Source organism: Scylla paramamosain, chromosome 1 (assembly GCF_035594125.1).
Source record: "Scylla paramamosain isolate STU-SP2022 chromosome 1, ASM3559412v1, whole genome shotgun sequence".
NCBI classification, from domain to species: Eukaryota; Metazoa; Arthropoda; class Malacostraca; order Decapoda; family Portunidae; genus Scylla; species Scylla paramamosain.
Genome location: NC_087151.1, coordinates 4,000,001 through 4,025,341, shown reverse-complemented (window position 1 = coordinate 4,025,341; position 25,341 = coordinate 4,000,001). Strand labels below are relative to the sequence as shown.

The following is a 25,341-nucleotide window of genomic DNA, read 5'->3' as shown; positions in this document are numbered from 1 at the left end:
AGCAGTGATACTGACAGGTCTGACCTAACAAAAGGAAGGTATGAAAGTACTCAGCTATTTTCATTTTCGATCATTTACTCTAACAATGTTTGTAGTTTAACCTTGACACGGCGAACCAAACGACCTTGCTGTTATACTGTATAAATTAATAAATCAATTAACCCATCCCACCCCTCAATCCCCTCGCCGCTCTCCTCCACAGTCGCGCCACACGCACTGTGTCAATGTAAACGCTGCATAATGAGGTAATGGCCTGCTAATGTCTGACGGATCCGGTACCCGTGAGACGGCGGACCTAAATTAGAAGGTCTTGGAACTAATTACGCAACCCACGGAGCGAGGAAGGAGGTCGTGTGGAGGACCTTGCATCCCTGGGAGAGCGAGAGAACGGGGAAGGAAAGGAAAGCTTCAGGTTGAGGGGTGAGACTGAGGACGAGGTGAAGGAGGGGGATGGGGTGTGTGGGGTAGAGGTCCGAAGGATGAGGTAAGGGTTCTGTCGATGGGAGGGGGAGGGGCGGGAAATAGCCGGACGCAGTAAAGCACCACCACTGCAGCGTCTCACATTTCCCCTCCCCATCCATGCAGACCCTGCGCGGGACTTGATATTGCTTGGCATGGCTGCTGCCTTGGACCTTGGTGCCTCGCCTCGTACTCTTAGGACATATTAGCCTCAGTAGCCTTGGAAATGAGTTATAGTTTCCGTTCCCGTTTGTTTCCTTCGCTACTCAGGTGTTCTCGGTGATTCTGGTTACTTTGTCATTGTAATTGGTTCCATTTCTCTTGGTGCTTCGTTTCTCCTCTTCTATTCCAGTGCTCTTTTCCGGCAGTCTGTCTCCTTCCTGCCACTGTTTGAAGCACAATGTGGAGGGTGACTCAAAGGAAGCCTCGTAGCTCATCACGCTCTTACCACTGCCCTGTGTGTGTGTGTGTGTGTGTGTGTGTGTGTGTGTAACCCCCGCATCAGTATCACAATATTTTAGAGAGTCCTCGTCTATCCGTCACAAATCTGATCTCGGTTATTAGTGGTCACTCTTGTAGGTTTATCTGGCGAGGTGCCCTTCATAGGACCGCAATCAAGGGACAGGAAAGCTGACGCATGCGCAGAGCAGAGGCGGTTTGTTTACGGCGGCATATTACCTGGCGGCGGAGACCCCTGGAGCCAGTGCCGCGCCGTGACCACCGTAGACAGTGGCAGTGAGTGTAGACTCCTGGCAGAGGACGGACGAACAGACGGAGCCTAGTTGTGACTACCTTCACTTGGGGACGGCGGCGGCGAGGTGAGACACGACACTTCTTACTCTTCCCTACAGCAAGAAAGAGTTACAGTGCCGCCGTGGAAAAACGTCAAAATATGGAAACATGGTCTGTGATAATTACTTTCCCTTTCTTACTCTTCAGCTGCGTGGCAATGCTAATGTTAAAAAGCAACAGAGGAGCCTCGTGTTCCCTTGAGAGGCACTGTCCTTCACGGCTTGCGGCCCTGGTAGGCAAGCTCCACGATGATACACAGCTTTTTCCACCATCACTATATATATTATTCTCTGGTAATAAAACCTGAATACCCAAACTGCTCAACTCGGAAGCAAATTGAGAAGAATAGCGACTTTACTCTGTGAAAAAAAAAAAAAAATCTCCATGAAAACCAGAAATGTGTTACGGTGAATCGCTAAAGTCTTTTACCTGACAACGAATTAAAACACCGACGAGATAAAAATAAATAAATAGATAAATAAAAGTGAATACAAGCACGACAGGCGTAAAGCAGCACCGCCAGGCTTCACAAACATATCTAAATACACGCCAATTACATGGGTATCCAGCACATGGCTCCTTAAGACAATAAACTCCCCCGCAACTCATCTTTACAGTCCTGGCAACGACTTCTGGGACTTAAATGACGAGGGGGAACATAATGGCGGAGCGGGAAATGATGGATGGCGGTGGGTGGACAGTTGACTGGGAAGAGTAGATAAGTGTACGTGTTTGCCTCGAGGTGAGATGATCAGGTGAGAACACGATGGGCGGTATGATGGCAAGCTGTGGGCGCCAGGCAGGGAAAGGCGGCACCGTTAATGAAGAGGAAGTGTGGGTGGGTGGAGGATGTCTGGGTGTGGATGGAGAAAGAACAACAAGGAATAAATTGATCAGTATGTGTTGTGTGGATAGGTGGAGGACGGCGAGGTGCGAATGAGCAAGAGCAATAGGAATTAGCAAGGCATAGGTGGAGCTCAGAGTGAACATGGACGGGTGGGACACAAGAATTAGGTGGATAAGGATGTGGGTGAGCGAGGGAAGATAAAAGTATAGGCCAGTGGAATATCCGTGACGCAATTCAAGACGCAAAGCAACATATGGCCCACCAATGTCCCGCCGTATGGTACAGCTTGCCAGACTTTCTACTAAGGCGACACAGGCCGAGCGTCGCGTCATTGGCTGCGCTGCTCCTATTGACGACTGCTGCTGCTCTTTGTGGCACGGTGTCCGGCTCCTCACGCTGGCATGCAGATGTCAGTGTGGCAAGGGATGCACCATTGTTGTTGTCGTTGTTGTTGTTGTTGCTGCTGTTGTTGTATAGCAGTAGTAGAAATAGGAGTAGTGGTGGTAGTGGTGGTGATGGTAGTAGTAGTAGTAGTAGTAGTAGTAGTAGTATAGTAGTAGTAGTAGTAGCAATAATAATAATAATGATAATAATAATAATGATAATAATAATAATGATAATAATAATAATAATAATGATAATAATAATAATACACGTGACTCTAATGGCAACAAGGAAAGCGTCATCAGCAACAAGCTCACACCACCTGAAGGAGCAGCCGTGAAGGCGGTGTAGGCGTGGCTCCCCCGCGGCGCCGAGGCTGCCCCGCCGCGAGGACTGTTGGTGGTAACGCGAGTTTCGGCCCCACCCACTCCGGTAGACGCAAAATTGCTTCAGATGCTAATTACTGCTTCAGTCGTCAACAACACAAAGAGGCGATTAGGACCCCGGCAATATACGCGCAGGCGCGGCGCACCTACAAGGTACACAAAGCGCAATTACATACGCATAACATACGCAAAGATCATATACGCACGCACAAACACACATAAACATACAATAGTCCACTCAGTACTCACACACACACACACACACACACACAAACATAAGTACACACACACACGCCTGTATACACGCACGTTTGCACGTATAAACACACAAACACAAACACACACACACACACACACACACACACACACACACACACACACACACACACACACACACACACACAAATCCGTCACAATAGTTTATATTTACAACTTCCTAGACACATTACAGTGTTCGCAATTCTCACGTTAACAATACATGTTGTTGCCTGAATGGTGTGCATTCTATTCCAAACACGGCGCCACACGGCCACCACACCTCCATCTACTATGTAATTCCTTCGTAACGTAATCCGAACAACTTATCATGTTTGCCAACTCCTTTTTAAAGTCGAGCGACGGGCGAACTGCGCGTGACCACAAACCAGCCGCAGAGGCAAGACGCGGTGACCACGGGCTGTCATTTTCGTAAGTACTCGAGCAAATAATAATGTTTACTTATCCGAAGGTTTCTCAAACAAGCCTCATAAAGTCTACTCGAGCTACCGAAAGCAGACGTTGCAAATTCACTCAAAACTTCATACTTCCTGCTGTTTTTTTTTTTTTTTTCCAAGTAGCGAGGATAGTGATTATTATGACAATAGAGAGCAAAAAGCCTTGTCTTGTCTCCCTAACTTTGTTGCAAGATTTCCTACCAAGGACAGAGCCTTCGTCCGTGACCAGGCCACGAGACTCCTGCAGGCACCCCCCACCAGGCACCGCGCCTTGCCGCTCACCCCTGATCCCATCCCGTCACGAGAAGCCGCGAGGGGAAACACCAACCCTCACACTTTCCCTCACGTTCATTCTTCTATTGGTCTGGTTTATCAATAAGCACTAAAACTTCCATTGGCAACAAGAGCTGAAGTTTGCTTAGCGCCGTGTGTTTGTGTGTTAGGAGGAGGGGGGTGTTGGGGTGATGTGAAGGGGGAAGAGGGAGTTTGTCGTGAACAGGTAGTGAGAGTAACGTGTACGCTGAGTTAATAAACATATGTTATACATGATTACGTACAGTAGAAAGTTCTTCACACACACACACACACACACACACACACACACACACACACACACACACACACACACACACACACACACACACACACACACACACACACACACACACACACACACACACACACACACACACACACACACACACACACACACACGCACACGGATGTTGGATGGCTTCGTAACAGGGAATACAAAACACTGATATATAATAAGCCACTCTGTGATGCTTTTCCGGTTGTTGTGTGACTGATTGACGGTATTTAACCCCGATGCAAATACGACACACATACACTTTTGTTTCCCTACCTCCAACATTACAAATCTAACGCAAGCGGAACATTGCAATACTTCTGTAAAAAATTTCTATTCCCCATCTAAAAAAAAAAAAAAACATTAGACAAATATACCCACTCTTAAACGGACAGGCACACGTGGTTCCCCAAGGCGCACACCACCCTGGATCGGAGGGAAGAGAGAGTCGTGGATTGCTACTTACTGTACTGTTGAAATCCCTGATGGTGAACCAATTTTTTTTTTTCTACTAGTGTGTCACCTTGCAGCGTGAAGAAATAAGTTACGGATGTTGGCAAGAAATAGCAAGGGAGGAGGAGGAGGAGGAGGGGGAGGAGGACGAAGGGAGGAAAGGAGGAGGCGCAGCATATGGTGGAAGGAGGCAAGGTCACCAATCGAGACTGTTCCTGGCTAGATTCCCTCCCTCACCAGACAATTCATCCTGTGTCATCATGTGTGTGTGTGTGTGTGTGTGTGTGTGTGTGTGTGTGTGTGTGTGTGTGTGTGTGTGTGTGTGTGTGTGTGTGTGTGTGTGTGTGTGTGTGTGTGTGTGTGTGTGTGTGTGTGTATTTGTCTATTTGTCTGCCAGTCAGTCTCTTTCACTCGCGCTTCCACACACACACACACACACACACGTTTGAGATGATCATTCACATTTTTTTTTTCTTTTCATGAGTCAAAACAAGCAGGAAGATACTACCAATGAATCTCAGGCAACACATTTATTGTCATGACGTGATTCACACTTTTGGTAATTGCCATAATCCTTGCTTCTCTTCCGGTTTTCACCGCTGGAAAGCTTCCAGTGCGCATCACATTTCATGTGTTTCTCCAGTGCGCATCACATTTCATGTGTTTCTACAATCTTCCAGTTGACGATGGCGTCTAGACTGTATCTCCTGGTGGTGGCTGCGTGGACGGGGTGGGCAGCAAGCCAAGATATGGATTACTGTAAATTTACGTCCGAGCACACAGCGTGCAAGTTTTCTGGACGGGGCCCTCGCTGCGGGCCTCAGGTGCGGGGCAGTGGAGTGAGTTCTGAGGACGCCGCCGTCATCGTGGCGCTGCACAATGAACTCAGGTCGAAGGTGGCCCGCGGAGAGGAGACTCGAGGAGCGCCCGGACCGCAGCCTTCCGGCGCCAACATGAGAGCCCTGGTGAGCATATATTACTCAATAGTGATTCATGTAATGCCTCCAAAAATGCTCCCCAATGATCTTGTTGCCTCAGATACTCTTCTCTTAACGATTTGGCGCCAACACAAGACCCATGTTGAGCATTTATTACACAATCCTCGTACACCGACTCATGTAATGAAGCAAAAAATGGTCACTGACGATCCTGCTGCTTCAGATACTTATATAGTAATGTTCAACACTCTTCTCAATTCTTGCAGCACCAAATGAGAATTGCTGGTACCCTCCGACTGTTCAGAAGCTTTCCTTTTTGAAAAAACAAACAAATCACTTGGGTGCTGAATTGAAATTAATATAAATAATATACATAAGTAATATAAACAGACGCTTCAGTAAACATAAGAGAAAATTAAGATACTTTTTCAATGAAAGCATCTGTTTCTTATATTACACTGACCCATCATGAGCAACATAACCGGGCTAGGAAGATGAAGCTACAGTCAGGCTGTAGACGGCAGTGTGTTGTAACTTCTCTCACTGTGTGTTTCCCGCCAGGCGTGGGACGAGGAGCTCGCCACCGTTGCACAGCGGCACGCCGACCAGTGCGTCTTCGAGCACGAGTGTCCTGACTGTCGCCGCGTGGGTGAGTAGCATCCTCAGCGGCGGGAGAGGAAGCGGTGCTCCTCTGGGTAATTCAGCAGAGCTTGATGACACTTTCCCACAGACAGGTTCGGAGTGGGCCAGAACCTTTTCATCAGCTTCCAGAGCAACCTTGACCTCAGGATACAGTGGAGCCGCGCCATCCTCAGCTGGTTCGACGAAGTGGCAGACTTCCCGAACACCAGCATCCATCCCTACCAGTGAGTGCCCGCCCTCAGTCACGCCTTCAAGCACGTCGCCCTATATATGGAAGAAACATTTTCCGTATAAGAGACGCAGAAATAGGTCAATCTGCGGATTGTCACTATCTCACCTCTATGTTTCCGCTCCTGCATCACTCGTACCGCTGCAGGTTCTCGCAGGCGACTGGTCACTACACGCAGATGTTGTGGTGGGACACGGCGCTCATCGGGTGCGGCTTCACCATGTTCCTGGAGGACGGCTGGTGGAAGAAGCTGTACACCTGCAATTACGGTCCAGCGGGTAACATAATCTTCAGCCAAATGTATCTCCTAGGCGCCCCGTGCTCTGCCTGTCCTGCCGGGACCTCCTGCTCCCTCCAGTACCCGGGGCTGTGTGGTGAGTACATTGACTTGCTTCTGCCAGGACGCTCGTGCCCATGTGGAATCTGTATACATCATTGTTTTCCCACACACTTTCCAAAGTAACCATTAAAACACCCACTTGAATGATTTATGTATAATGAAATTGTTTTTGATAACATTCTCTTTATAAGCAGATGATTCACATTAAACTGTACTAACTAATAACAAGTCTCAATAATAACGCATTCGTGCGCCACAATTGAACAGAAGCTAGTGAGTACACGATGTGTAAGGGATGTGAGCATATTACCTGCCCCGTGGCACCTCGCAGCGATGCTTCAGCGTGCTGCAAAGGTCGCTAAGAGACAAGGCAAGGCATGTCATTCACTAATCTCGATGTTGCAGAAGGGGATGCCGATGTCAACTCTACCTCTGTGGCCTCCAGCACCATCCTGCCGCCCACACCTGCTGAGGACGATATCAACACTATCCTCGGGGACTTCAAGGGCTTCACTGGCTTGATTAACCTTAACAGCATCACTCCAAATGACGTTGACCTTCAGGCACTGGTGGAATTTTTCAACAACTTGAGACGGACCAATCTCATCACGGCGCCGACCACCACACCAATTGGCGGGCAGGCCACGACTGCCACGCCCACATCGCCAGTGCCGCCCTCAACAGAAACTGCAGCTCCTACCACTGTTGATACTACCACCACCTCCATGACAGCCACCACCGAGCAGCCTCTGGAGTTCCTGTCTGTGACAACCAAAAGTCCACTTTCCACCAGTTCAGCGTCCATCACTGCCTCCCCTCCCCCACCACAAGATGAGACCGTCGCGCCGTTCGTCACCAGCCAGGTGGCATCCTCCTCGCCCATACTCGCGGTGGAACCTGAAGCTGAGCAGATTATGTCAGTTCTGGAGGCGCTGAAGGCTTCTGAAGAAGGCACGCACATGGAGTCAAGCGAGCACAACCACTCAGGCTTGACTCTCATGTCCATTTTGATGCGAGCGGGAAGGAATACGCAGGTGATTCGCACCTCCTCCCTCAACAATGTGCACGAGATCATCCAAGGTCTACCCCCGGGCGTCGACCCCATCGTGGTCCTCAGGTGAGAGGGCCTGTGGCGTCCTGGCCTTGCCATCTGACAGCAGAGCTTCATGCTTGTTATATCTTATCGGTCTAGAAACCAAACAGTATAAACTTCATTTTCAACATTCACTTGCGGCAGATCGCGGTCTGGTGAACTGACGGAGCTGGACCCCACTTCCCTGACGCCACGCCGCGCTCACCGCTCAGCCTCCAACCCCGCCCGCCTGCTCACCTGCGACATGGACATGTCACCCTGCACTATGAGCCTCGCTGGAGGGAACTGGACGGTGATGAAAAGCCTCGGTGAGTGGGCGGCGTTAGTTGTCCTGCATAAGTAAGATTTGTCTTCTAGTTCCTACACTCTCTTCCTTTATTTACTGTGTTGCAGGTGAAGGCCACCACGCGGAGATCGAACTTGCGGAGGGAGACAAAACGCAAATTATAGTGAAAAAGGTGGTGAAGGCTCCCCCAGCTGGGACGGCCTGTGTTGCCTTCACGCACCGCCGGGACGTGCTTTCCACCGACCCAGACACCACCGCTGCCGCCGCCACCACCGCAGCCGCAGACAACACCATTCCGGAGCTACAGGCGAGTCTCTGACATGTTCTTTATACAGTTGTGTGCGGCGAGCAGTAAAGTGTGAGGCATCGCTGTGACTGCCAGGGTGACCAAAGACCACGGTGTGTGTGTGTGTGTGTGTGTGTGTGTGTGTGTGTGTGTGTGTGTGTGTGTGTGTGTGTGTGTGCTGAATGAACGGTCGTGAAGGTTCCCAGGACGCATCACACACGCCTCACAAAGCTCCTCAGATCTGAGTGACCTCCTTGTGTATGCTTGCAGGTGGGCGTGATGCCACTAGGGAGGCAAGCGACCCACAAGGCAGTGCTGGGGGTGCCGGGGCGGTGGGAAATGAGTCGCTCCACCTTCCGGGACCTGAACAGCCCCTTTGTGGTGGTGGTGAGCGTGGGCCCCGCCGCCAGCCCAGCCAAGTTTGCCCTCGACGCCCTCATGGTCACTGACGGGCCCTGCTGCCTCTCCGGCCGCTGCTAGGCCCACACACACACACACACACACACACACACACACACACACACACACACACACACACACACACACACACACACACACACACACACACACACACACACACACACACACACACGGCATTATATAGACCACTTTCCATTTAGACTCGTAGTGTTATTTATTGTTAATAAACTATGATTTTAATACGAAAACTGAAATTTCATTCGTGAAAAAATAAAAACAAGAATCAACTCCACCCACCCCTTGGTACTCGCAATGCACAAGACAGCTCCGTGGTCCATCTCCCTCCGGCCAAGGTGAGGTAAGGCACCGCCACCAGTGTCTGCGTCGTGGTGTCACTCCACCAGCTTTCACGCTCAAGAGGTCTGCGTCATTTGTTCAGTCTTGCTAATAATTCATTGTACTCTATTTTAGGTATTGTACGAGTCTCTCTCTCTCTCTCTCTCTCTCTCTCTCTCTCTCTCTCTCTCTCTCTCTCTCTCTCTCTCTCTCTCTCTCTCTCTCTCTCTCTCTCTCTCTCTCTCTCTCTCTCTCTCCTGCACCATTCCAGCTTTTCCTTCCCCATCTCCCTCACTCACTCCCTATTTTCTTAACCGCACTTCTCATCTAACTTCCTTTTCCGCGTGACTGCACACCCTGGGAACGTTCTTGCCTATTCTCCTGCCGAACGCTGTATAGGCACCCATCTGTTGCGCCCCCTGCCCCGTTGTCTCCCTCCCATGCATTCCGCACATATGGTCATCTTGTTCCTCTTCTCCGCCACTTGACTTTCACTCTCGCTTGTTTTCTTCTTTTTCGCGCTTAAATGAGTCCCGTCTAATCTGATTTTTTTTTTTTCCTTTCTGGCAAGTGCTTCCTTATGGTTCTTATTTCGTCTTTTTTTTTTATATAATGTTCGCTTCTTGCCTTTCCAAACGTAGGCCTAAAAAAATGAGATACTGGTAAAGGTGGAAAGTTAACGAATCATTTGCTGGAATCTGAGAATGCAAACTTATCGCTGGAGAAGGTCAAGAGAAAAAAATCTTAAAAATATTCAACAAACTGTAGCATGTAGATCAGCTATCAGATCAATACCCTCAATGTGGCTGGCTGGAAATAACAATAAGGCTTAATATGTCACACAGTAGTGATGTTTCCTTTACCAGACAGCACAGCACGGCACTTGTGAAATTCGAAAACATGAATGAGTTACGTTTCTCAGAATCCGCTTGTAAACTGAAAATATGCAATTCAGTGTGCGTGTGCCAGCATTACTGACTGAAGCAACACTAGCAAACACCAAAGGATGAGGAGAGATTAGCAAGTGACAAAGGACTGAGGATAAAACATAAAAGGGAGAAATAATGGCTCAGTTTTTTTCCCGCTGTTTGGAGAGGAAATAAGAAAAGTATGGACTGAACTGTGCTTTGTTCACACACAGATGGAAGGTAGAAAACAGTATATACCTCGCGTGGAAAGAATCACACGCCTTACTTAACAGCATAGGGAAAAAAATGACACTGCAAAAGACTAGGCAACATATATGTAAAATGTAACTGCTGTAAATAATTAATAATGATAAACTAATTTCTACTGATAGTATATGTGTGTGTGTGTGTGTGTGTGTGTGTGTGTGTGTGTGTGTGTGTGTGTGCAAAAGGAGAAGGAGGAGGAGGAGGAGGAGGACAGAGAGGAAGGAATAATGGAGGTGGACCGTCGCGGGGAGAAAACCTTTGTAAGCTCAAATTAAAGAGCGCGCGGGGGCGTTTAAATCTATGTTCTAAGTGAGCAGCAGCAACAGCAGCCGGCGGGGGAGGAACTAAGGAACCTCCCCTTTGTGGGCTGCCCCCTCCCCTGTACCCGCCTCCCAGCCGCTCCCACGCCATAGAGGGGGCCCAGAAACTACTCTCAGGTCGCCTTATTGTTAGTTTCAGCCCCAATACCCGCCCGGCCCTCCTTCCCTAGTGTCCCTGCGCGGCCCTCCCTGACCAACAACGTCTTCAGGCTGCACAGACGAAGGCACCACCAACACCACCAAGGCTGCACCAATCGTCAGCATAGTGCCTGGTTGGGAAATACAATACAGTGGACTTGTGACAGACACGTCCTGCACACAGCTACAAGTCTTTTTTTCCATATACAAGCTCCTCTCCTTCATTTCTTCTCCCCAGGGCAACACACGGGACTGCGCAACACTAGACAAATGCGCTACTGTGGTCTGGCTAGGAATCATTAACTGAACTATGCCTAAAACCAATACTGACATGCTAATGAGAGGGGATACTCCAAATCAAGCTTTCCAACACATACTCGTATAGATGTGTGTGCTTATGTGTGTGAGGAGACAGGGTGTGTGTGTGTGTGGGTGGTGGTGGTGGTAACAGTAGTAGTTGTAGTAGGAGTAAGAGTAGCAGTAGCAGTAGCAGTAGCAGCAGCAGCAGTAATGGTATCGGTGCATCAGCCATTATAAAACATTGCCAAGTCAACACAGTAACATGCGAGCAAAGAGCAAGCGGCGTCACGTCACTTCATCAATTAAACCACTAAACTTCATCCCCTCTCTCTCTCTCTCTCTCTCTCTCTCTCTCTCTCTCTCTCTGTTCATGTACTGACGTATTTTCTCACACATACGAGTTCTGATCCTCCTCCTCCTTATAGTGGTTTCCTTCGTCGTCATTGTCGTTGTCAGTGTTGTCTTCTCCCTCCTCCACCCATCATCACCTCATCTATGCATTCCTTCCCAAACTAAACACAATTATCCTTCCTTTCTGCCACTCTTCTTGCTATTTTTGCTACTGCTGCCACCACCACCACCACCACTACCACCACTACTACTACTGTTACTACTGCTAATAATAATAATAATAATAATAATAATAATAATAATAATAATAATCATGCTACTGCTGATGGTGGTGCTAGGTGGGCGATGAGTGGAGGCAGCTGGGGGCATCGCCACCTCAACACGGACACAACAACAACAACCACTCCACTCCCCTGCCCTCCACTCGCCACTCAACACTCCTGGCCCTATTGGAGCAGTCTCGTGTGACGTCACAACAACTCGACCAATAGCGTTGCGTCAGGCAGTGAGCCAGTGAGAAAAAGAAAAAGAGAAAACACACACACACACACACACACACACACACACACACACACACACACACACACTATCAAATATATATAAAAATAAATAAGTCGAAAAATAAATAAATAAATAAATAAATACTAATTAATCAGTGTTTTAATTCATACAAATGCAAACATCAAATGATAAGCAACTGAAAAAAAAGAACGAACATTAAATTAAATTGAAATAAATTAAATTAATGAAATTCAATTAAATTAAAAACAACGCAAACAAAAGCATTAAACCCCATAGTGCACGTGTAAATGCATGCACGCACGCGCACGCACACACACACACACACACACACACACACACACACACACACACACACACACACACACACACACACACACACACACACACACACAAACCTTTCCCAAAACACACACAAAACCACCACCATCACCACCACCACCACCACCACCACTACCACCACAATCACAAACCCACGGAAAAAAGGGAGAAAATAAATAAAAAGGTCACAAAAGAGGAGAAAAATAATGATGACAATAAACAGAAAGGGACAAGGGGAATAGGAACGCCGGCAACCCGCGCTGAGTACCCGTATAGGCGCGCGGGTAGACCACTTGGGGCCCAGTGCCTGACGGAGCGGGACTTGGATTAGGAGCGACCCACGGAGGCACACGCACACGCCCACCCACCGCCAGTCCCGTGTGCGTGTGCTGGCCTCTGTGTATGCGTGCGTGCGTGTGTCCATCACTGTGTTCATCCGTTCACCTCGAGGCAAACTAGTGAGTAAGACGAAATTTCTGTATTCTGAAATGTTTCGCCGCCTTATATCGATTCCCTTCAACAGACCGTGGTGAAAGTTAGTTACTGGAATTTTGAAGTTTGCTTTTACTATTGCGTGCGTGTGTGTCCATTACTGAGTGTGTTCATCCGTCCATCTCGAGGCAAACTAGATAAAAAAAAAAAAAAGAGTTCTATATTTTCAAATGTTTCACCGTTTTTATATTTATTCCCTTCAACAGACTGCAATAAAAGCTCTTTGGAATTTTCAAGGTTGCTTTTATAATTCCAGAGGTAGTTTAATAAGGATCCTGCGACATAAATAGGAGGAAAACTTCGTGAGAACCCAAATAATCACCTCAGTGGCCTTTGAAAAGAGTTTTGATGAGAGGAAGTGTGAGGGAAGTGAAAGGAGAGTGTCAGGGAAGTGTGAGGAGTGACAAGCGAGGTGGTGACGGGAATTCATGAGCGAGGGAGCTAAAATAAAAGGAGACAGAGAGAGGGGAATGATGAGGAGGTGAGAGAAGAGAAAGTGTCTGGACAGAAAGTGAGTAAAAAAATGGACTAAAGGATTAAAAGAGGAAGTGAAGTAAAAAAAATTATAATCAAATAAAGGAGCAAGGAAGTGAATGAGGGCACGAAGGAAGGAGTGATTCAGTGTAGTGAGTGGAGGAGTAAGTCACAACTCGAGGTGAATTCACGGCTTATACTGCAGTGAATTAGTGAATGACTGAGCTGGTGAAGTAATAGAGGGGAAGCAGTGTGAGGCAACGAGAGAAGGTTCTGAAGGAGTGAGAGTAAGGATTAAGACAAAATGAATAAATAAATAAATAAACAGTGAGAGCAGGGAGTGTGTAGAAATGAGAACATGAGAGAAGAGCGTAGAGTAAGGAAACAGAAGTACGAGAGAATCAATGCAAGGAATGAGGGAGTGGGAGAATGTAACAGCGAAACAGTAAGCACAGGGAGGCAGGGAATGGCGGAATGATCGCAGAGAGGACGTGGTGCTTAATTTTTCTCCTGACAGGAACAAAATGATATGCTTTTCACAATCACTCTAAGCAGGAACAAATGGATGAGTTTTATTTATATTTTAGCAATTATTTTATTCAAGAGCAAAATCTATCTTTCTTTTTTTCTTTTTTCTTTTAATTGCTACACGCAGAAACAAAATATAGGAATTCTCTTGGAGCAAATGGATGAGTTTTATTTCTATCTTAGCAATTATTTTATTCAAGAACAAAATCTATCTTTCTTTCTTTCTTTCTTTTTTTTTAATTGCTCCACGCAGGAACAAAATATAGGAATTCTCTTAAAAATTATATATTAAAAAAAAAAAAACAGCAGCAGGAGTGTATCGTTGTTTGCCTCACCAACTAAATGCCCTTCAAGCCGCGGCACTGGAGATCATCACGACGACAATGAATTACAGAAAACTAAACGCACATCAAATACTGAAAAGGTGACACCAAACAACCTCCAAATAAGTTACTAATTATAAAGTGCTCAAGAAAATAAACCTCCAATGAAAACGATGTTGTCCACAATGAAAGTAAAAGCACCACGTAACAATATGACACAAAAATCCTTAAACTACAATTAAAACGAAATATAATGAAACTGAAATAGTCATAAAAAAAAATATAACCAAATCTAAAGCATCACTATTATCATTGCAATCTCAAAAGTACACCTCAACACTGACAAAATATCCCAGCGCCTTTATACTAACTGTAAATAAACTTGAGTTCAAAGATTTGCAGCACCCACGCGGTCACCAAGGCACTCCCTGTAGTCATCACGCCCTGCCAGGCCCTCAAAACACACCAATGCAACACACAGCAGTAGACCCATTTGTTGCTCTGCTAGGGAACGTGAGAACATCGTGTGTGTGTGTGTGTGTGTGTGTGTGTGTGTGTGTAATCTGATCTCTGTCGTGATGATCAGGATGTTAAATAAGAATAATGTTAATGACGAGGATATTAAAGTGATAATGATGAGGATAATAATAATAATAGTAATAATAATAATAATAATAATAATAATAATAATAATAATGATAATAATAATAATAATAATAATAATAATAATAATAATAATAATAATAATAATAATGATAACAATAATAGTAATAATAATAATAACAATAATAATACTAATAACGGTAAGAAGAAGAAGAAGAAGAAGAAGAAGAAATAAAGTAAAAGAAAAAGAAAAGGAAAAGAATATGAAGAAAATAAAAAAAAATAAAAAAGAAGAAGAACAAGAACAAGAAGAACAAGAAGAAGAAAGAAAATGAAAGAAAATTAAGAAAAAGAAAAAAAATAACCAAAGAAGAAAAGAACGAAAATAAGAATAAGCCAAGAGAATTAAAGAAAAATAAAAACACCAAGAAAAAAGAAAAGAAGAAAAGGAAGAACAAAAAAAGAACAAACAGGAAAAAAGAAAAAAAAACAATGGAAAAGAAGAAGCATTGCTGTTGTCACTATAACCATCAACATCACCATCACCATCATCACTTTATCTTCACTATCCCCGTCATCTTTATCGTCACTATAACCACTAACCAGTCACCGCTAAAACTCACTCTACGCGTCATGTACTCGTACAATACCACCACAAGACCAGTCACCCACACTCTTAGCTGCAGCGAGGAGAAACACCCACTTCAAACACAGAGAAACCCATGAGAACCGTGCATATACAAACAGAGACACACACTCCAGGTATCACTGTGTTGGTTCGGCTCACGAAGACACATTGCCCTCTATAGTGGTGTTCTCTGCTGACACTCACTTTAAACATAGGGACGCCTGCGAGATCTGTGTGTATAGACAGTCCTGGATCCTCCGAGACACACCTCCATGATAAAAGTAATTGTAATGGTGGTTATCAGTTCGCAAAAGGTACACTCAGCTCTCTTAATTCAATGGTTTTCTTCTGTGCTACCATTTGAAGCCGTGAAAATAAATAAATAAAACTAATAGATGATATGATAATAATAAATAGATAAAATGTTTGCAAAGACACGGAAAAGAAGAGAATATTTAGTTATTTCCGTCTTTTCTACGCTTCAGAATGATTTAAGAGAATGTAGAATAAATACGTGTGTGTCTATAAACTTGTAGGTGATCACGGGGAAGCGTTATCTATATTGAGGAATGGTTAAGTGTGTCATTCCTTCCGCTCCTTGGTGACGCCTCAGCCCTCAAACTGCCCACCACACCGCTAATACTGATGCAAACGACGGTGAGAATTACGATGGAGAAGGAGGAGGAGGAGGAGGAGGAAAAGGGAGAAAAGGAAAAGGATGAGGAAGAAGAGAAGACTAAGTGTGTGTAAACTAATGAATGCCTCGCGCCCTCAGCACACACAGGCAGCAGTAGCAACAGCAGCACCTCCCTGGCCCGCAGAATTCCTCAAGTAATGTTTCTCTTCTTCCTTCCAGCCGCCATGTCGTCAGCAGCCTCCTCCACGCCCCCGCCACACACCCACGCCCCGCCCGCCGCCCACACCGCCGCCGCCACCACCACCACCACCTCCATCCCCACTGCCACAGCCACCGCCCCCTCCAGCATCACCACCACCACCACCACCACCGCCACCACCGAGGCTAGACCAGGCCTGCCCGACTATGTGCAGACCCTCACTGTGAGAGGTACGTGAGTGTGTGTGTGTGTGTGTGTGTGTGTGTGTGTGTGTGTGTGTGTGTGTGTGTGTGTGTGTGTGTGTGTGTGTGTGTGTGTGTGTGGGGCAACATCTCATCCCAGGACAGAAGGCACGCAGTCACGCTGCAGTCACAACAACAACATAACAATAACATCATCAATACCAATGATAACAGAATAAGAATAATAGAGAAAAATGATGATGATGATGATGATGATGATGATGATGATGATGATGATGATAAGTTATAACAATAATAAGAATAATAATTATAACATCAACAACAACAACAACAACAACAACAATAATAATAATAATAATTATTATTATTATTATTATTATTATTATTATTATAATAATAATAATAATAATAATAATAATAATAATAATAATAATAATAATATAATAATCTGTAATAAAAATAACCATAATAATAATAATAATAATAATAATAATAATAATAATAATAATAATAATAATAATAATAATAATAAAGGCCAAAGGTACGATCGGAAAAGAAGTAAGCAGACAAAATAGAGTGGAAGAATAATAAGAATGAGTGAGGGGAAGCCGAGCGGCTCTTCAAGACTGAGAAAAAAGCTTCCCATCCATTGAGAGGGAGTCTCCGGAGAGGCGCCCAATGATAAACAAATACAGGCAGTCTAGCGGGCGGCCGCGCGACCACCAGCCTCCCGTGGCGGCGGCGGCGCAATATGAGAAGGGAAAAATATTGGACTGACAAAGGGAGCGGCAGTGTGACTTCTGACGGGCATTGTGAAGGCTGGGGTATCTGTGTGATCACGAGGAACAGGAGAGGAGGAGAAGGAACAGGAGGAAGAGGTGGGAGGGAAGGAGGGCGGGGCGGCTCGGTAGGCGGCCAGGAATGCCAGCACTGCGAATCCACACTCGGCCGGAAACCATCGACTAGTGCTTCCCTATAATGACCTGCTCTACAGGGGCGGCATTTTTCTCCCCCACACGAGTCTTTGTGCGCCGCCTTGCCCTCCCGAGCCCCACGCGGCGGCCAGGAGCTGCCATCAAGATGCTATTTCCGTGAGGCTGCTGTCATGCCCCCACCTTCCCTCCACCAGTGAAGGTCTGACCACTCATTGACTGACTGACTGATGAACCGACTGACTGATCTATCTAATGTACTTAAGCATGGAAATCACATGACGCCACACATAAAGAAATATTACATAACAAAAAACATGTAACTGATGGGAGGAAAAAAGTAAAACAAGACGATATAAGAGAATTCATGCAAAATATTCAAGTGTCTAAAATCAAGCAGTACTGATAAGCAACACCCTGAAGAAAAAGCGCTGACTGCTGGGGACGCCAAGGTGACTAACATAAACATGAAATAAAAATTAAACTCTCATTGCGCTCTGAAAAATAAATAAATAAATAAATAAATAAATAAATAATATAGAAAATGAAAAAAAAATAATAGAAAAAAAATAATAATGACAACCAATGATAACAACGACGTAACAGAATTCAGCATTACCGCGTTATTCCGTACAGCGTCACTTTCTGAAGACTAAAAGTGTCGGTGCTGCAGGGGCGTGATGGCCGCGGCGAGGGACTGAATATGGACTTGCATGCCGTGTTTGCTGTGGTGAGAGAAAACGAATGTGTCTTCCCTCGATATGACACTGCTATGACTCCACATCCACTCTGTCACCCTTACGTACATCACCACTACGCCATCTTAGACACACACCATTCCATCATCCTCGCCTATACACGCTTCTATCACACTATCACCACACACACACACAGATCCGTCACCCTCATATACACGCTACCGTCACACCCTCACCGACACACACCACTCCGTCACCCTCATTGACACACACCACTTCCTCACCCTCACTGACACACACCACTCCACAAGCATCATCCTTTGCACCTTACATTAAATTCCCCCCTTCCCTCCCTCAAACTCAGCCTCACCCACTCACCCATTCCTTCTCACGCTTAATTCATCATCCATCCTTCGCCCAATGGACTGTACCCAAACACTGTCTTGTGTCTTTGGTGATGGGGGGTTTAGGAGTTAAGAGGAAGGGGCCCAACAGCTGGAAGGAAGGGCTTGGGGTTTCGGGCGAAGGGAACTAAAAGAATTGGTTAAAAAAGAGTTTCCCATACATCCATTTTCTTTTCTTTAGAAGGGGGTAGATGGGATGAAGAAATTAAGAAGAGAAGGAAAAAAAGTGTTGAGAAAATAAAATAAGTGGGAAGAAAACCTCACTGTTCATTAATTGATTTGTGTTTTCGGGTCGCCTGCTTCATCTTTTTATATGTTTTATTTTCCATCTGATACTGGTAGAACCTTGACTAAACTGATCCATGGAGTGCAATAATACAATACATATGAGGTTGTACAGACGGGCAATGAGAGATGAGTGGGGAAGAATATAAGAGGCATTTGTCCTACAGTAATGATGATGACGATGATGACGATGATGATGAATGCAGAATATATACTCCTTTAGGCACCTCATACGTCAAACACCCATATTTTTTTTTCCTTTCCCATTCAAATTTAACAGTTCCAAAAACCAAGGTGGGAACAATTGAAGCACCAGAAGAGCATGTTTCCAGTAAGCAACCACGAAAAATGTTCCTCTTCTCAAATGCATTATAACTTAAACCCTCTGCATCACCAGCCGCCACATCCCAAGCACCACATTTACTCCACCGCCCCTCACCATCACCAGCCTTCACCCTCACCACAAACCCCACCTTACAGTCCTCCCAAGAATATTCTCACACCCTCCATCATCTTCTAAAACACCAGCCATCAGTGAGCGCCGCCCCTGCCTTCCCCACAGCCCCTCGTGGCATACTGGGTGTTCCTGCGCCACAAAGCTCCTGGGGGCGGCACCACGTCACCGCTCGGAGCTTCCAAAGGGGTCGGTCCTGCGGTTCAGAGCCGCCGCGAGGCTAAAAAAAGATTCTATAATCTGGCATTGAAGGAAGAGCTTCCCGCCGAGCACCTTTGGAAGAGACTAATTATTGACAAGAAATACGAACTGAACTTTTCTTCCGCTGCTTTGGAGGGCGCGACCATTGAGGAGGAGGAGGAGGAGGATAACGACGAGAAAAAGAAAGAGGAAGTGAAGTTCTATTGAGAAGAAAGGTTTCTTGCAGATACAATAATGAGAAAGAATCAAGATGCCGACGATAGAAAGAAGGAAGTGAGGCAGCGAGGGAAGAAGGGACGGAGATAGGAGGCCGCGAACACACACACACACACACACACACACACACACACACACACACACACACACACACACACACACACACCAGCTAAATAACCCTCAACAAAGAAACGAGGGAGCAGAGAGAGACACATTAAGTAGCATGGCATTCTAAGGAGCCCGTGAGGGTGACCTGCTCATCGAGGGGAGGGGCGAGGAGAGAGAGAGGGGGGGAGTGGCAGGCTGCTGACTTATAAATCTGTGGAGAATGTTTGTGTCCGCTGAACATGAAAGTCAGTGATATTTTTAGGGTAAGTTCAAGTAGCAATCTCTGTGACGTTTAAAAGATTTATCATACTAACACACACACACACACACACACACACACACACACACACACACACACACACACACACACACAGAAAGAGAGAGAGAGAGAGAGAGAGAGAGAGAGAGAGAGAGAGAGAGAGAGAGAGAGAGAGAGAGAGAAGGAGGGCTGAGGCATGTTGGGGCGCCGCTCCCTTAAAGTTGTTAAGGTTTGGGTAGTTCACTCAGCTTATCGCCTTAATGAGCCCGGCGTGGCCTCGGGACGCAGTGGGAAAGGGAAACACGCACAATGGTCGCCTCCACGAGGGGGCGTCTCTCGGCTCCTCTCGTTCCTGCCATTGAGCAGCACAAACACACAAGTACACTGTAATATAATCGCCTGACAGTCCCACAATCCCGCCCGGCCGCGAACACACTCTAAAGGGTATTTAAGCGTCCTGCCTCGCCGGTGGAGAGGACGCCCAGGGGGGGGGGGGGACCGGGAGAGGGTCGGTTGGGAATTTAAGGTCCAAAATCCGAGGAAGGACTCCGTGACCGACGACGTAAGCGGGCGATGGAGGTGCGCCCCACTAGTCCGTGGAGGCCCGGGTAGTTGTGGGAGGTTGTGGAGACCCATTAGAGGCCAATTTGACAAATACTGAGGCCAATTTTATCCTGCGTGATTGTGGGCGGCGGTGAGGTAGCGTCTTCGACCCGCCCACCGTACTGACTGGCGACGAGGCGGCGGTAACCCAAGCCCGTGAGAGGTTTTAAAAGGCCCAAGACGGAGTGTGGTGGCCCGGGCCGCACAGGACACGACACACGCTAATCTGAGGGCCAAGTGCCTCGCTGTGCCACAATCAGGTCAACGGAGCGTAACAAAAACCATCTCCTTCAGCTCGTTTCTCTCTCATAAAACTCTACTCAGATCTTTTATCTTATCTTCCCTTTCATCTTGTTCTTACATGTACATATTTGTCCTCAACAATACAACCCAGCAGTCTCCTTTTTAACCTTATCCTTCGCCGCAAACATTTACTTTCTGCAGTGCCACTTAAACATGCTATTACATATTCTACTCTCTACAGTACACCTCCCACAGCTTCCCTCAACCCCGGCGCCTCTCCTCCCGTCACCAGCGCAGCCTTCCACAGTTTCTCGTCAGAAGGATTCTCAGCTCATTGTTACCGGCGCGGATTTACCATCTACAATTCCTTTCACACATTCTATTGGTCGAAGAGAGGATTAGGCTTCGTAACGCGACCCAAAAGTATAAGATAAACATTGGTATAGACCTATTACTGCCTTCACCCTTTCTCCCTCCGTCCCCTCCTCGCGACGCTCACTTGTGGGGCGTCAGCTGAGTGTCCTCGGATCGGAAACCAAATCATGTCACTACAGATAGAATCGTAGTCCATTTGTCCCCTTCAATTTAGCTCGATGCTATCTCCGGGATGGATGCTTTCACGAGGATATTAGCCTTGCTGCGAACCTTCCCAAACCCTCTCTGGTCAGCCTGCCCTGCTAACACACCCACTGGACTCGCAATGTTACTTTTTGCTCGTATGAGTCTCCTCAGCCCCAGACTCACTCACCTGTGTAACATTTTTTTATTTATTTTTTTTTTGGGATGAGTACATCTATCCATCACATTGGAACTCCCAGCCTTCCTCCTTTTCCTCCTCCTCCTCCTCCTGCTCCTGCTGCTGCCTGTTGCTTCCAGTGTTCGAGCAGCATTGATATGGCAGAGCAGCGGCGACCAGGTGGAATGTGTGCTGCAGGGAAGGACTGTGGTGGTGTGGTGCTTGTAGATGCAGTGGTGGTGGAGTGGTTGAAGTAGTGGTGGTGAGTGGTTGAAGTAGTGGTGGTCGTGATAGTGATAGTAGTTTATCGAGGCGGAGTACAGTGGTGGGGCGTGGCGGGGCAGGGTACGGGAGGGCAGGGAGCGGGGCGGGGCGGGGCGGGTCGAGGGTGGCGCTGCGTTAAATAAACTTGTCAGAAAAGAGCATCGGCACGTCAGTCAGAGGGTTGGCGCCATTATTGTATCATCTGCCGCCTTCTGGCCCGCCGCGTTGCCAACTCGCGGCGCCGCATTAAGCGCCGCGTCCACCATGCCCCCGAGGCGGCCTGCGAGGGGCACAGCATATCTCTGGGAGGCGGCGAGACACATTCCTGCCTTAATCTCGTAGCGGCGCAGGAGAAGCGAGGCGGGCAATGGAGGGACGGCGAGGATGGCAAGAGTGGTAGCGGTGGTGGGGGTTGGGGGGGCGCCTGCCTCCTTTCAGGGGAAGAGTCTGGGGCGGTTTGGGGCCGCTGTACAAACTATGCACAATGTTAATGGTTTTAACAGATAATGGACAATGGGCAATGGTGTATTGAAAACGCTTTCAATACCCCTGGGCTGCGGGGCCAGGAATCAAAGAGCAACGGTAGCGCCCCCTCGACCACGCCGGGAGTAATTTCTGTCTTGGATTACCTCGCCGTCTGTTCGGAAAGGGGACGAGGAAGCGCCATGAGAGACAGCAGCAGCAGCAGCAGCAACAACAGCAGCAGGAAGAGGAGGAGGAGGAGGAGGAGAAGGAGGAGGAGGGCCGTGAGGCAAGCTGGGACTGAAGAGGGATGAGGATTACGATTATTAGGAGGTAATGTGGGAAGAAGACAGAAATAATAGGAAGAGGAGGACCAGCTGGGGAAGGAGGACGAGGCTCTCCGGCAGTGTGTACCCAAGGAAGCAAAAAAGGAAACAGACCAACAAACAAAACTCAGGAAGAAGCGATAAACTAGATATGAGTCTAACAGCCGCCATGTCCACACACACACACACACACACACACACACACACACACACACACACACACACATACAAAGATCTTTCACCCAGCATCAGACACACGCTTATTATTATCATTATTCTTACTATCATCACCATTAACATCATCATTGTCATCATCACCATTATTATTCTTATCTCCATCTTCATCCTTCTCGGTATTAATAGTAATGAAAATACTGTCGAACATCTGGCCATTGACGGAAAAAAACAGACACAAAGATATCCAGCTACATCTTTTTTTCTTTTTTTTTTTTATACGTAAGAAGGGATTTGGACAAGGGCAACAAAATAACAAGCAAAATTAAATGAAAAAGATCTACTGAAGATGTCAGGCCCAAAAGAAAACTATCAAAAAGAATATCCAAACTTAGAAAATTGTGTGTGTGTGTGTGTGTGTGTGTAAGCAGACAGGCAGATCGTTTTTCCTTACTTCCGTATTCCATCCCCCTGCCTTTCCCCTGTCCTGCCTAACAAGCCCTGAAGGATTACGAAGCAAACCACACACAGCCGCCCAGCCACCCCACCGTGCTGTGTGCCTCACTCACCCCACGTAACACACTTTAAGCTGGGGGATCAAGGCCACTCTCAACCACCTCGCTTCCTCCAAAAAGAGCAAAATAAAAAAAAGTTATAACCCAAGTCTAGCGCAATAATAACCTCTTTTTGTAGTCATATCGAAACTTTCCTCCCATAATTAGCTGCGTCACAAGGAAGCTCAGCCTCATGTGCTACTTTCACGTACGTTTCGTCACGACACGCAGCACACTCACGACAAAGATTATCCCTTTTTATTCTTTACATTCATTCATTTGCTCAATTCAGTTCACTACCAAACAGTAAGTCACCTATCACCAGTTGTGCGGGTGACGTCACAGGATGCCAGACACCACCACACGCCAGTGCATCTGTTCACGGCATTCTGAGTGTGTTAAGAATTCCAAAGCATGAATAACGAAGTGATTCCGAAGTTATGTTCCTCTCTCCTCCCTGTCTATTCCATGGCCTGGTCGTGTTAAGGTGGACAGATTACTTGAAATAGCGTGTCGCATCTTTTTTTTTTTTTTTTTTCAAGGATATGCAAACGTTTTCACGGCTCTAATTTCACTTTTAATGAAGAATGCCGTGGCTTATGAAAAAAAAATCAAATAACGATGAAACAAGAGTAAGTCACCCCCTCCTATCTTTATGCAAAAAGAAAAAGAAAAACAACGACGTAACCAGTAGTTAGTCGTCATTCAAGTGTCATGCACTGCGGTATTTAGTTCCTGAAAATCCTCCTTCCCTTGCCTTGATATTATACGCAGCCTGTTTTCGTGTTCACACTGCTCCAAGCTGCGTGTTGGGCCAGCACGAGGGGCAAGGTCTACCGCAGGAAGGTGTGAAGAAATGTAACATGTTTCGTCTGGCACCTCATGCCGGTGTTCCGCAAGACAATGAATTTACGAAAACATAATTCCGCAACACACCTTACCTTGTCCATCAGTTCTCAGAAGCTGGAGGACACGTTTTCCACCTTCATACGGCTCGTCACAGGCTAATTATCACAAAAATTTTCAGTGTTTCCCGAGTGGAATGCTTCTACCACACTTCTTTACTTCATCACGCAGCTGACCAGCACGGCACGAGCCTATCGTTGAATTTCTCATATTTTCCGTAAACGTTTGGAAAATACCTCACTATTGCAGCATAATTGACTTATCATAGTGGTTAAAATATAATAATATCCGACTTTCTTCACCTGCTCGGCGTGTCTGGCAGGGAAATCCTATTAATGTCTTATCACCAGACGTCCTCCACTCAGGGGCTACGTACGCCCTCCCTCCCAATTGAGTTATTCCTCCCAGACAAACAGACTAGAATATTTTCGGCATTTATTAATTCCTCTAATCTATATTGCGAAAGAATGTCGTGGTGCTGATAGGGCGACAAATCCTCAGCTTCAGAGGAAGAGTAACAGATGACTATCAGCCTAATCCCTGGCGGCGGGACCCTCGAACATCGACTCGCCATCAGCTAAGAGGATCAAATGCCTGTTAATAGTCCCGTCCAGCGAATAAAGAGGATCAACTCGGCCTGTAATTAAGAACGTGACTTAAATTAAGAGGATAACAGAACAAACAAAATAAGGTTGTGGTGTCGGTTTTCCACGCTGCGAGGGATTAGGGAGGAGAGGTGGGGGCCAGGGAGGGGGAGTCTAGCGAAGGGAAGGAGGGATGAGGAGGGGATGGGGAATGAGGTAGAGCCTGCGAGAGAGAGAGAGAGAGAGAGAGAGAGAGAGAGAGAGAGAGAGAGAGAGAGAGAGAGAGAGAGAGAGAGACCAGGTGATGGTGAGTGTGAAGTAAGGAAGCACTACTCACACCATTAGTTACCTACGCTACCTTTCCTTACCCAGCACACCTACAGGTTAAGCTTCGCGAAATGTCCATCTCCACATAGAGATTAATTGTAACTTTCACCTGCCTCCAGACGCCAACGGCCAGGTACGGGAGCTGGTGTTCCCTAAGGGCCTGGACCTGGACCGCCCAAAGCGGGCGCGCACCACCTTCAG

General features: G+C 46.8%; 2 protein-coding genes across 3 annotated transcripts in view; both read left to right on the top strand.

Annotated features, from left to right (window-relative positions):
* The first annotated feature begins 167 nt into the window (after positions 1-167).
* LOC135090578 (uncharacterized) lies at positions 168-9,081 on the top strand. Of its 2 annotated transcripts, XM_063987579.1 has the most exons (9): positions 168-1,277; positions 5,304-5,588; positions 6,123-6,210; positions 6,292-6,427; positions 6,580-6,806; positions 7,178-7,889; positions 8,010-8,173; positions 8,259-8,458; positions 8,708-9,081. In XM_063987579.1, the coding sequence occupies exons 2-9, from the start codon at positions 5,310-5,312 to the stop codon at positions 8,915-8,917; spliced, it is 2,016 nt and encodes a 671-aa protein (XP_063843649.1). In that variant the 5' UTR covers positions 168-1,277; positions 5,304-5,309; the 3' UTR covers positions 8,918-9,081. The 2 variants fall into 2 exon arrangements, with proteins under 2 accessions (XP_063843649.1, XP_063843565.1); XM_063987495.1 differs by lacking the exon at positions 168-1,277 and having other exon boundaries at positions 5,016-5,588.
* A 3,530-nt stretch (positions 9,082-12,611) lies between these two features.
* LOC135090897 (ventral anterior homeobox 2-like) overlaps positions 12,612-25,341 on the top strand; it is a 14,636-nt gene continuing 1,906 nt past the window's right edge. Inside the window, exons 1-3 of the mRNA XM_063988109.1 lie at positions 12,612-12,775; positions 16,222-16,431; positions 25,260-25,341. The exon at positions 25,260-25,341 is cut by the window's right edge and continues 106 nt beyond it. Coding sequence (XP_063844179.1) covers positions 16,227-16,431; positions 25,260-25,341 — 287 coding nt within the window. The 5' untranslated portion in view covers positions 12,612-12,775; positions 16,222-16,226. The remainder of the gene's footprint in view (positions 12,776-16,221; positions 16,432-25,259) is intronic.

What these genes read in the sequence shown, in the direction of transcription:
- LOC135090578 (XM_063987495.1), top strand. Translation starts at nt 5,253, where the DNA reads ATGTGTTTCTCCAGTGCGCATCACATTTCATGTGTTTCTACAATCTTC. An exon ending in TCCTGACTGTCGCCGCGTGG is followed by an intron (nt 6,211 to 6,291) that starts GTGAGTAGCATC and finishes ACTTTCCCACAG; the next exon opens with ACAGGTTCGGAGTGGGCCAG. An exon ending in ACACCATTCCGGAGCTACAG is followed by an intron (nt 8,459 to 8,707) that starts GCGAGTCTCTGA and finishes GTATGCTTGCAG; the next exon opens with GTGGGCGTGATGCCACTAGG.